The sequence below is a fragment of the Quercus suber genome, unplaced genomic scaffold (assembly GCF_002906115.3).
Source record: "Quercus suber isolate HL8 unplaced genomic scaffold, Cork oak 2.0 scaffold_692, whole genome shotgun sequence".
Classification (NCBI taxonomy): domain Eukaryota; kingdom Viridiplantae; phylum Streptophyta; class Magnoliopsida; order Fagales; family Fagaceae; genus Quercus; species Quercus suber.
In genome coordinates this window covers 293,273-305,550 of record NW_027070133.1, presented here as the reverse complement: position 1 = coordinate 305,550, position 12,278 = coordinate 293,273, and the positions used below count along the sequence as shown (strand labels likewise).

At 36.2% G+C, this 12,278-nt stretch overlaps 1 protein-coding gene and 1 pseudogene across 1 annotated transcript; both read right to left on the bottom strand.

Annotated features, from left to right (window-relative positions):
• Positions 1–1,289: 1,289 nt before the first annotated feature.
• On the bottom strand, positions 1,290–3,536 carry LOC112038607 (3-ketoacyl-CoA synthase 4). Its single transcript, XM_024071430.2, has one exon. It carries the CDS (start codon positions 3,123–3,125, stop codon positions 1,602–1,604), a length of 1,524 nt encoding a protein of 507 aa, XP_023927198.1. The 5' UTR covers positions 3,126–3,536; the 3' UTR covers positions 1,290–1,601.
• A 4,716-nt stretch (positions 3,537–8,252) lies between these two features.
• Positions 8,253–9,836, bottom strand: LOC112038605 (3-ketoacyl-CoA synthase 4-like; annotated as a pseudogene).
• Positions 9,837–12,278: the final 2,442 nt, after the last annotated feature.

Below are 12,278 nucleotides of genomic sequence, written 5' to 3'. Positions count from 1 at the left end.
CGAAGGAACCTACCTTCGTTATAGGGTAGGTATAGATGGTATAGGCCATGACTTATATTTTTCCAAAACAATAGGAGTCTTTTTAAGAAAGCAATTGACATTGAATCTACATATACACCCAAGTCATTACACATTATGCCAAAATTTTACTTACTTAGACATTGAATCTACATATACACCCAAGTCATTACACATTATGCCAAAATTTTACTTACTTAGTGGATGGGTGTCTGATGGAGACACAATTTCCAAAACAGAGTAGATGAATTGTTGGCCTTGATTTCAGAGAGTAAAATAGTCAATGCCCAAGAAGCCTAAAATTGGTTGTAGAAGAAGAAGAAGAAGCAATAGAGAACCTACAACTGTCCACTGCCAAGCTTCAATTTGTGCTTTTCAAGACAAGAAATTCCCAATTAATTCTATAAAACATCTAGTTTATCTCAACAATTGAATGTCAAGAAATAGTTTACATTGGAAGAGTTGGCACTAAGCACAAAAAATATTCCCAGCTTCAAGCATACCAAGTACATGAAATTATGAATTTCTATGAAAACTGATGGGCTTAAACTCACTGTAGCACAGTAAGAACAAAACCGCTAGTTGAGTGATATTTTCAATAAATGGGAGGCAGCAAGCCATTTGATAAAACACAAAACAACAATATCTTTTGTTAATTTTTTTTTTTTTATTGGAGAAGAAAGGGGGTAATGTAAGTACGTCCACGGTTGGTGTAGGAAAATTCATTCTTTGCAGAAAACAAGGTGTCCTGTACCATGAAAATGAAAAGCAATGACATAACATAGGAAATAGGACTTTGTAAATTCTGTGAAGTTTAGATCTAGTCAATTGCAAGTAAATTGTAGGTAAAACTTTTTGACAAGAGTGAAAACCATGATGAGTCAATTTAAGAAAAATGTTAAGCTGGGTACTGATAGTGATTGGGGACTCATATTTTCAAGCAACAGAGGTGCAAAATGTCTGGGCAGGACAGAGTAGGCTTGACCAGCAGTAAGCCAATAAACTGCTCAAAAATATCGAAGTCATAAAATTTACCTATTCAAGAAAATTAATGATTTCGGATACAATTAAGTTATATCTGCATCTCAATGTGGATCAAAGTATACAATAACTAATCAAGTTCAATAAGCAGAGCTCAAGGAAATTGCATAATAAGCAAGGATTACCTCTGCTTGCAACCAAGGCTCAATGCAAGATGGTAATTTGACTAAATTCGTATAGGAAGAATCAGGCAACCATTTATAAATGAAAACAGACAAATTCCCAAGACATAAATCAAATATATGGTTTACATTAATTTCAAACTGTGTCACAATTCACAAACTAAATGAAACGAATTCCATTACATTTAGATTTTACATATCCCTTTGATGAAATGCATACACCATACTGATCCAAACACTACTGTACTTAGCATACACTTTATCATAACATCAAACTAGAAGAAACTAAACCGCACATAATCACACACATTATGGCTGTCAAGACCAAGTAAAACATAAACAGTGAAAATTCTAGTTCAAACCCCTTAAAGTATCATCTTTTTCCCTAAATTGAGACCCTCTAACCAAATTGCAGTTGAGCTATGCAGCAATCTGCACCGGGTACTTGTGAATGCAATCTTCCCATGGACTATTAGCAGAAGGTTTGACATTCCTCAGGGCCTCCCAAACTGCACTGTTACATTTAAAACCACTCCCAAATGCAATCTGCCACACACGGTTCCTCTTTCTAATCCTCCCCTTTGCCTCTGTATAAGCCAGCTCATACCAAATTGAGCTCGAAGAAGTATTACCAAACCGATGCAGAGTCATCCTAGACGCCTCGACATGTACTGGTAGAAGCTGCAAATTCTTCTCAAGCTCATCAATCACAGCTCTCCCACCAGCATGAATACAGAAATGATCAAAAGCAAGCTTGAAATCCGGGATATAAGGCTTCTTTTTTGCATTGAACAATTTCTTGGCCACCAGGGTACTGAAAAAAAGAAGCTGCTCGCTAATAGGAAGCACAAGGGGGCCCATAGTTGTGATATTAGTCTTGAGAGCTCCACCAGCAATGGCCATAAGATCCTTAGACAATGAAACCCCTGTTTTCCCAACATCATCTTGTTCCTGATAAACACACCGAAAGGCCTTATCATCAGCCCCGCAATGAGTCCTCACAACATGTACGAGCTTATACTTAGCTCGCTGCTTATCAAACGCCTTATTCGATAACAAAACAGCAGCCCCACCAACTCTAAACAAACAATTGGGTATCAACATTGATTTCTTGTTACCAAAGTACCAATTTTGAGTGATATTCTCAGTGCTAACCACAACTGCATAAGTATTCCTATGAAGTTGTAACATATCCTTAGCCAAATCAATAGCTATAACACCAGCACTACAACCCATACCTCCCAAATTGAAGCTTTTAACATTACCCCTCAGCTTATACTTATTCACAATCATAGCTGAAAGTGATGGGGTTGGATTAAACAAGCTACAATTCACAACAAGGATACCAATATCCTTAGCCTTGACTTTAGTGTTGGCAAACAAGTTATCCAAAGCTCCAAACATGACTTGTTCAGCCTCTTCTCTTGCTTTGGCCATAGATGGTCTAGGAGGAATGAAATGCATAGCTTCAGGCACGTAAGTTTCCTCACCTATACCAGAGCGTTCAAGAATCTTGCGCTGAAACTCCAACGACGATTCGTCAAAGTCCCCAGTGAGCTTTGAGTGTTCCATGAACCGATGGAACGGGGCTTGGAGATGTGAAGGTGGACGATAACATGAGTAGTCCACAAGGTAAATGGATCTGGGTCTGGTCATTATGTAAACGGTGGATCCAAAAACGACAATGGTGGAGAAGATAACAACACTAACAAGGTTGTACTGGAGTTGAAGCCAGAGTTGGTGAATGTCATTTGGGTTGAGTTGTGAGGCTTGGACAATAATCATTGTCATGAGAGGGACTAAACAGAGAGTTAAGAGGTGGGAAACTAAGTAATGGTAACCAAGTTTCACGTATTTAAGATTCACACTTTGAAGGAAATCTGGGAGTATCCGGCTTTGGTGGATCTGAACACCATCAGCTTTGTTTGTGGGTGAGGAACTCATGGTTTTTGGATATTTGCGGTTCAAGTTCGAAACTTTGAGATTGATATGTGTGTTTTTTGAAGTGGGTTTTTGGGAGGAGATGGATATATATATGGTGGATAGTGCAAAAGATTGTACGTGAAAAATAGGGATCCGAGAGCTCTCCGAGAGAGTTGGGTGAGTTTAGAAGGGGTTGATACAACTACAACAACGACCCACTGTACACTTTACAGATTATTCAAACATGTAGATAGATAAGGAAATGATGAATTTGATAGAGATGAAAGAATAGAGAGAGAGGTTTGAGTTTGGGAGTTGGGGCTGTCCTAGAGGCCAGAATGATATAGAGGAATCTTAATTTGAAGAGGAAGAGTTTATTTTCAAAGTTCGTTTATTTGGTGGGAGAAACTGCATTGAAGGGGATAAACTTTCGAGGAAAAAAAGGAGGAGGATTTATAGGAGTGTGGGAGTGGGATTCAATCAAATTCAGGGGAGTCAAAGAGAAGGCTGTGGATGGTCCAATGTGGCTTCTCTGGTTCATTTCTGAACTGACAGATACGTTTCCCAACTACTCCCCAACCGTGTTGCTCAGGGTATTTCATCTTGGGTTGTTTGTTGGTGAAAAAATCATTTACTACAGACTATTAACACAACTTTTTTATCATGACTGTAATGTGACAAATTCTGAACGATGAAGAAAAAATTATGAAATTATAGTGTTTGTGATCCTAGTGTTTTGTAAAGGATAAATTGTGAAGATTGTAACCAAAAAAAAAAAAAAATTGTGAAGTAGTTTGTATCCTAGTGTTTTGTAAAGGATAAATTGTGAAGATTGTAACCAAAAAAAAAAAAAAATTGTGAAGTAGTTTGTGATCATATTGTTTTGTAAAGCATTTGGATTACAGATCTGGGTTCTGCATATTTGGATTTTAGGGTCCAAAGCTAAATGATTTATTTGACTCTAAAAAATATGAATTTGAATTCCAGTCAAATCAATTATTAAGGATTTTAATATTCAAAATCCGCTTCCTTGAAATAACAAACACCAATATTTTAGAAATCTATAGCCGCACGTATCTCTCTATCTTGATGCTTTCCATGTTAAGTGTGACATATGCAGTGGGTAGGGCAAATTTTGGCTTTCCATGTTAAGTGTGACATATAAGTGGGTTGGGAATATTTTGGATTTAGTCATAAAAAGGTTAGATATAATTATCAATTTGTTATCCATTTAACAAAATAGATTACACCCATTAAGCTTTACCCATCCAATTCATTTATTTTGGATGGGACCTAAACCTAATAAGGCCATTTTGGGGGAGATGACACATGATGATCTTCTAATTAATTGGACCACAACATACATAGGTTCGAGAGTGAAGAAGCATCGAGTTTGGAATTCCTCCCTTGTCGATTTGGCCGAGTAGTCTACCATTGTGTTCCTACACGTAATGTAATATAATTAATGAAAGTGAATTATGCATGTGGGATTTAAATAAGGGTATGTGGTTTTCTATAAAAAAAAATAAAATAAAAATAAGGGTAGGTTAACGAGCATCTTAAGGAGATTTGTACTTACTTGATTATTTTACGAAAGTTTTAATAAATTAATACTATTTTTATGAAAAATATAAAAATTTATCAAAAAATTAGTTACTTTTTTCTTTTCCCATAAAAAGTTTCTAAAATTAATTCATAAACTAATTTTCTCAGGATATCTGTTAACTTTGTCTTTTAAATAAACATGGACTTCGGAGAGTTTGTGTGGATAATCTCATAATAACAAGAATCTAAAAAATTAGATGATTAAAAGAGTTCTTAACTTTATTGGTGTGGTTTTGTTACACTAATTTGACGCTCACTTAATCACTTCATGATGTTTGTGGTAAGTTGGAAGATTTGTCGTAGTCTCTTGCCCATTTGTACTCACTTGGTACTTCATTGAGTGATTCACACAATGGGCTACTAAGTGAAACATTTCACCTCTCAAAAGAGCTCTCAATTCTCAACATCTATCCATTTACCCAATTATACATTCATATACATAATTAGAAATACTTGAAATCTCTAAAATGACTCAAATACCTTCAAAATTACTTAAGGATTGAAAATAGCCTCAAAATCTCCAAAATGACCTAAATAACGCCTTGAAGTCTCCTAAAATTACCAAAATACCCCTGAGCCTTCTAAAATGACAACCAAAAAAAAAAATCCTTCAAAACCTTTGAAATGACCAAAATACTTGAGGATGAGTGCATGATGAGAATTAACCATGATATATTAATGTGAGAGAGAAAGAGAGGAAAGTATTGGGTGGTGATTTGTCAATATCGAGAGATGAGATAAGGATAGTGGTTCCAAAAAGAAAAAAAAAAAAAAGATAAGACAAGAGAGGGCAAGTGTCGTCCCAAAATTTGATAGTTTTGATACAAAATAGAAATTTTACTCTAGTCTAATCTAAGTGTATATGTGTATGAAACTCCCTCATGGAGACTTGAACTCCGGCCCTTACCTTCTACCTTACAAGTACTTATATTTATGGAGTGACTATTGCACTAAGGGTATGCAATGGTTATAATTTGATAGTTACAATAATGAGAAAAGTAGTATGTAAACCCTAGTTCTCCTAATTAATGAGTACCTTTTTTCCCAATTTTTTAGAGATGGTTAGAAATGCATACATACTAAATATATTGACTTGACAACTTAGGCCAATGCGCTTCTCTTACTCCCCCAAGCACTTAGTGCCTTGGGATATACCAACTTGCCCAAGTATTGTTGCGGTCTAATTAATAAGAACCTAAGCTACAAGCATCTTAGAGTTATGACACTAAATTACAATCATTTTGACAATTGAACAAGCTATCGAGTAACTTTTTTTAAAAAATAATAATTTAATAGCTGGAAGAAGGAAATTTGAACCTTAAGAATTTTCATTTGAAAAACATACATAAAAGCATCGGCCAGTTAACAGCGTCAGCCAGTTAACTCTCTCTCTCTCTCTCTCATTGTCCTACATTGTTTAAGAGAGTGTTGTATGTAGTATAACTTGTCTTATCCTCTCATCCTCTCTTAAAAGTTACCATGACTTTTGAGTGAAGTTATAATTTGTTTTTGTATTAAAACTTCTTCCTCTTTTTTTTGTATGTGTGTGTTTGTTTCTAAAAAAAGAAAAAAAAAAATAGTATTGCTACGAATGACTACGTGTACTCATTGACATTATTGAGGCTTAAATGCAACTCCTAATGTCAACTCACAACAGTATGTCCTATTGACCGTACCCCTTTTCATTAAATTCATGAATTAAAATCCTCAGCTTTGTAACCGTGCAAACATATCCACACAACCACATGGCTACCGGCTACGCCATATGTTTCAATTTATTCAATGCCGTGTGTGAAACTGAAATGAAACTAGAATTTTCTCTCACAACAAAACAAACCCGAAATAAATATTTGATGTTCTATGAAGGAAAAAGATAACGTTTTTGCTGCAGTGGAAAAGCTTTGAAAGATTGAGCCATCATTAGCCAACAAAAAATTTGGGAGAGGGGACCCTTTTGAAGGCTATAAATTTATAGGAGAAATAAATAAGGGGGCATGTGTCTCATGCAAACGGCAAAACATTGCTTCATTATAATTTATAATTATTGACACCTTGGCTAGCTTTTCACTTTTGAGTTTTGACTTTAAAAGTCAGATAGATCATCACATTGTCATTTATTGGCTATATGATTTCGTTGACCTTTCTGACACCTTCATGTTCATTTCGATAAAATTAAAATTAAAACACGTTCTTGTTCATGAACTGGGTTTTATAGGGGGAAAAAAAAAAAAATAAGCCACACATAATCACACTCATTAGAAAATTAGCTTACACCCCGTTGCTCTTTTACCAACTAACACCCCAAAAATCAAGTTTATCCAAATATGTATTGTTATTATTTTTTAGCAACTGTGAACGGTGAGTTCTCAAATATACAACCTACTATTCATGAGTTGTAAACATATATATATATATATATTATTGGAGAGAGAGAGAGGAAAGAAAGACGGAAGAGAAGAGAGAAACAATTTTTTTTTTATATATATTATTTGATTGTGTAATTTATATTATTTGATTGGGTTGCATGTAAAAATAAGAATTGAGATATTGAATGTATTGTTAAATAGGTTGGTAAAATAATGTTTGAGGATGTAAAATAGGTTTTATTTTTTACATCCTAGATGTGTGATAAGGGTAAAATTGTGAATGTGAATACTCATGAATATAGTATCATGAAGCGACGTTCAAAATAGACCCGTCGGTCTCACTTGTCATAAATGACAGTCAAACAGCTTTAGGACGTTTACAGCTTTAGGAAGACGGGGTTAACTTGTCATAAATGGAAAGCTGACACTACTAAGCTAAAAAGAATAGGCAACAGACATAACAAGGTTTTCAGGTTCACTCATGAGAGACAACCTTGTTGTAAAGTCTATAGCTCCATACCTGATGGCTGCATCTTGGGCACAGTAAGCTGAAGAGAGTAAGCTGAAGGCAGCAATCTGAAGAGTAAGCTGAAGGCAATAAGCTGAAGAGTAAGCTGAAGATAGTAAGCTAAACTGAAGACAGTGAGCTGAAGATAGTAAGCTGAAGACAGTAAGCTGAAAACAGTAAGCATAAGAAGAAGCTGATGAGAACAAGCTGAAGAGAGTAAGCAAACCTCCGTCAGGATCCATTAGTAAAGTGATAATGTTAGGAACTCCACGAAGCTACCGCATAGTCGACAAGTTGACTTTAGGCAATGAAGATGGGTAGCCGACGCTAATAAAGCTGAAGGGAGTAGGCGAAGCTAACGACCCTAACGTGGTTTGTCTTGATCACCACGAATGAGAATATAAGGAAATGTCTTGTATCCCACGCTTAGTGTTAGTTTCCTACAAGAAAAGGATTCCGCAATATATGCTCATGAGAATTCCTATGAAGAAAAGACTTCTAACCTAAGAAAGAGAGGTCAACCCTCTACTACTATAAAAGCCCCTATACTTTCACAAACCAAGGTACGCATAATTGACCCCGCTCTAGCACTTTATAGTTGTGAGAAATTCTAACTTGACCTTCGGAGGGTATTTGGCCGGAACCACACCGGTACTCCTCTTAAGGTCTTCAGCTTTTGTGTTGTGCAGGTGCTGTTTTGAGTGTACGAGAACCGTGTGGCTCACTGGTGACTTTTTTGGCATCATCAATGTGAATGTTCTTATGGCTGTCAAGACCAAGTAACACATAAATAGTGAAAATTCTAGATCAAACCCATTAAAGTATCTTCTTTTTTCCTAAATTAGGAGCCTTTAACCAAATTGCACGGTTGAGCTATGTAACAATCTGCACTAGGTACTTGTGAATGCAATCTTCCCATGGACTATTAGCAGAAGGTTTGACATTCCTCAATGCCTCCCAAACTGCACTGTTAAATTACCAATTGTCCCAAAAATTTAAACTACTAGAAAATGGTGAATTTAATCATTTAACCATAATTCTAACTCTCTCTCTTACTTGTGGTTCTAACCTTCAATTTAATAAGTGAGGGCCCAACAAATGAAAATTTAACATTTTAAATAGAAGGTAGAGTAAAATCAGGGTCCAAACTCAGGATCTCTTACCTGAACAAAATATGGAGAATGTTTTTTCATAATATTAACAAACCCGATGATGAGTACAAATATATACAAATATGTTTGATGAAATAAAGGAAAAGGGGTCCATGATTCATGGGATAACACACATTAAGGATCCCATGAATCATGGGATTATACAGATCATCTAGTGGCAGAATAGGATCCCATGAATCAATGACTATAACACCAGCACTACAACCCATTCCTCCCAAATTGAAGCCTTTTTTCTTTTTTTTACAAGATAGAATTTCTACTCTAGCCTAATCTAAGGGTATATGTGTGTGAAACTCTCTCCTAGAGACTTGAACCCCGGCTCTTACCCCCCACAACCCACAAGCATTTATATTTGTAAAGTGACCATTGCACCAAGGGTGTTCGGTGGTGAAGCTTTCAATATTACTCCTCAGCTTATACTTATTCACAATCATAGCTGAAAGTGATGGGGTTGGATTAAAAACGCTACAATTCACAAGAAGGATACCAATATCCTTAGCCTTGACATTAGTGTTGGCAAACAAGTTATCCAAAGCTCCAAACATAACTTGTTCAGCCTCTTCTCTTGCTTTTGCCATAGATGGTCTAGGAGGAACGAAATGCAAAGCTTCAGGTGCGTAAGTTTCCTCACCTATACCTGAGCGTTCAAAAATCTTGCGCTTAAACTCCAATGACGATTCGTCAAAGACCCCGATGAGCTTTGAGTTTTCCATGAACCGTTGGAACTTAAATTGGAGATGTGAAGGTGGACGATAACATGAGTAGTCCACAAGGAAAATGGATCTGGGTCTGGCCATTATGTAAACAGTGGATCCAAAAATGACAATGGTGAAGATAATGACACTGACAAGGTTGTAGTGGAGTTGAAGCCAGATTTGGTGAATGTCATTTGGGTTGAGTTGTGAGGCTTGGACAATAATCATTGTAATGAGAGGGACAAAACAGAGAGTTAAGAGGTGGAAACTAAGTAATTGTAACCAAGTTTCACGTATTTAAGATTCCCGCTTTGAAGGAAATCTGGGAGAATCCGAGTTTGGTGGATCTGAACCCCATCAGTTTTGTTTGAGGACTCGGTTCTCATGGTTTTTGGATTTTGGGGTTGAAAGTTTGAAACTTTGAGATTGATATGTGTGTTTTTTGAAGTTCGTTTTTGGTGGGAGATGGATATATAGGGACGAAACTAGAATTCAAACTTGGAGGGATCAAAGCTTAAAACCAAAAAAAAAATTATGAAAATAAAAACTAATATTTATTTCATATTCAACAAAATACTGCATACAAAATAAGTATTTCTTAAACATTTCATATTATAAAAACATTAAGTCATCAACAAAGTATAACATACAAATCCCATTAAAAAAAAAAGTATAGCATACAAAATAATTGTTTCTTAAACAATATTAATGTTAAATTGTTAATCATGCGTTAGATTCACCAACTAAAAAAAATGGACTTCTCAGAAAAAAAAATAAATTAAAAGAATGGAACACAATTACACAACCACGCCCACAACATGACACCAATGTTTTTACTCTCTAAAATGTTTGCTAAAGCCATGATTTAAATAGTTATTTAATGCTATCTAATTATTGACTATTGGCCACACAAAGACTTAAATCACAACTACACAAAGAATTAAATTAAATCACAAGAGACAAACATAAGCTCATACATATAATATATTGGCCACATGGCCCACGCCACACAAAGTGACAAAGAGTCAAAAACAAAGTTTAATGACTCAAGACTAGAGACTTTGCTCTCAAGCTTAGACACAGTACTCAAATAAAGTAATAAAGTTATGCCTTTATTACTAGCCAGTTCAGAAAAATTTTTGCAGTACTCACAAGCTCAAAGAAAGTTATGCCTTTATAGATAAAGTAATAAATGTATCAAACCAAATGTAGCCATTAAAATTTATGATGTATTCACAGCCATCCGATTGTTCATGATAAAATATTTGTGATCAAATTAATCTTCAATTGATGAGGTGGACGATCAGCAAATGAAATCAAGCCATGTGGCAACATCAAATAAGAAAGCCATATGACAATGTCAGAAGAAAAGACCTATATGGAAAGTTCTTATTAAATGGGAGACTAAATTAAATCCATAATTAGCTCTCAATAAATGCTGAGAGAAAATTCCAAATTAAATATGATTGAGTTGCCTTTAAATAGGGGCTTCTCATATGAGAAAAAGGGAGACACTCAAAGAGAAAAACACCACTGACACTCTACCAAAATAAAGAGTCATCTCTAAAGTTCATAAGAATTCCATTGTTCATCAAGGCCTATTCCTACTTCTTCAAATCAAAGTGGGGATTCTCCTTGAATCTAGTTTGAGATTAAGCCAACGACCCTTGCATCAAATCAAGCGCATTCAACTATTCATTCAACTTGTAGACATCAAAGCACGATTCAAGAGCAAGCTTCACAGCCCCTTCGGATCGTAACGTTTCTTGGAGATCGAATCAGAGGAATTTATTGTACTCTTTCATTGTAAAGATTCATACAGAGGATTGTGCTCACATATATACAAATCAAATACAAATTGATTATTAGTTACAATATTTCGTGATCATGTGATTTATTTTTTTCGAAAATTGTGTGTACAAATTTCTAGCACGCCTGGTGGGACTTCTCTACCTCTCATCTCTTTCTCCATCCTAGAAATCTTCAAGTCTCCAATTCACCAAGTTCAATGGCCTCGAAGAAGTCTCAGATTCCCATGAATGCTACCAAAAGCGTAAGGGGGTCAACAAGCAGCAGTACTTCCACAGGTCCCATGACTCGAAACAAAGCCAAGGCAATAAGGCTCCTCACATCACAAGAAGTTGAGGGAAAGGCTCCTATGACCAAACTCATAAGTGCCCTAGCCCAGCCAAAGACTGTCATCTCCTTGAACACTTTAAGGACAAGCAAGCATACTTCCTCTAGGGGGGAGATTCAGCATTCGCTCCAGAGGACTTAACAATAGGAAGTGAATATCACTATTCTACATCAAATGCTGGGTTGAGTACTCCCTCACAGGCGAGTTCTTCATAAGGATCCCCCTGAGAATTCACTTCATTTATCTTCTTAGATAATTCTTCTCGTACAATAGCTATGGCAGCCATGATGATGGAGACTACCACCATTGATGAAAAGATTGCTAAAATGGGACATGCTATAGCTAAGCTTACCAAGACCGTGGAGGAGAAGGACCTTCAAATCACCACACTTATGAACAAGCTTGAGGTTCAGAATCGAGGGGAGTCTAGTAAAGGCCATTCTCACACGCATCAGCATACATCCCAAGATGCTTACACATATTCTCCAAAGAAGGCTGGTGGTCCACAAGGGAGCTCTACCTCAATTTCATCTCATCGGTCCAGCAATTACAGGACATGATAAATGAACACCATTCAAGCTCAATATGGTGGGGCACCACAAAACTCTCTGATGTATTTAAAACCATACACGAAGAGGATTGACATTTTACAGATGCCTGCGGGTTACTAACCTCCTAAGTTTCAACAGTT

Excerpts from the sequence above, each read along its gene's own strand:
- LOC112038607 (XM_024071430.2), bottom strand. The coding sequence starts at position 3,125 with ATGAGTTCCTCACCCACAAACAAAGCTGATGGTGTTCAGATCCACCAA.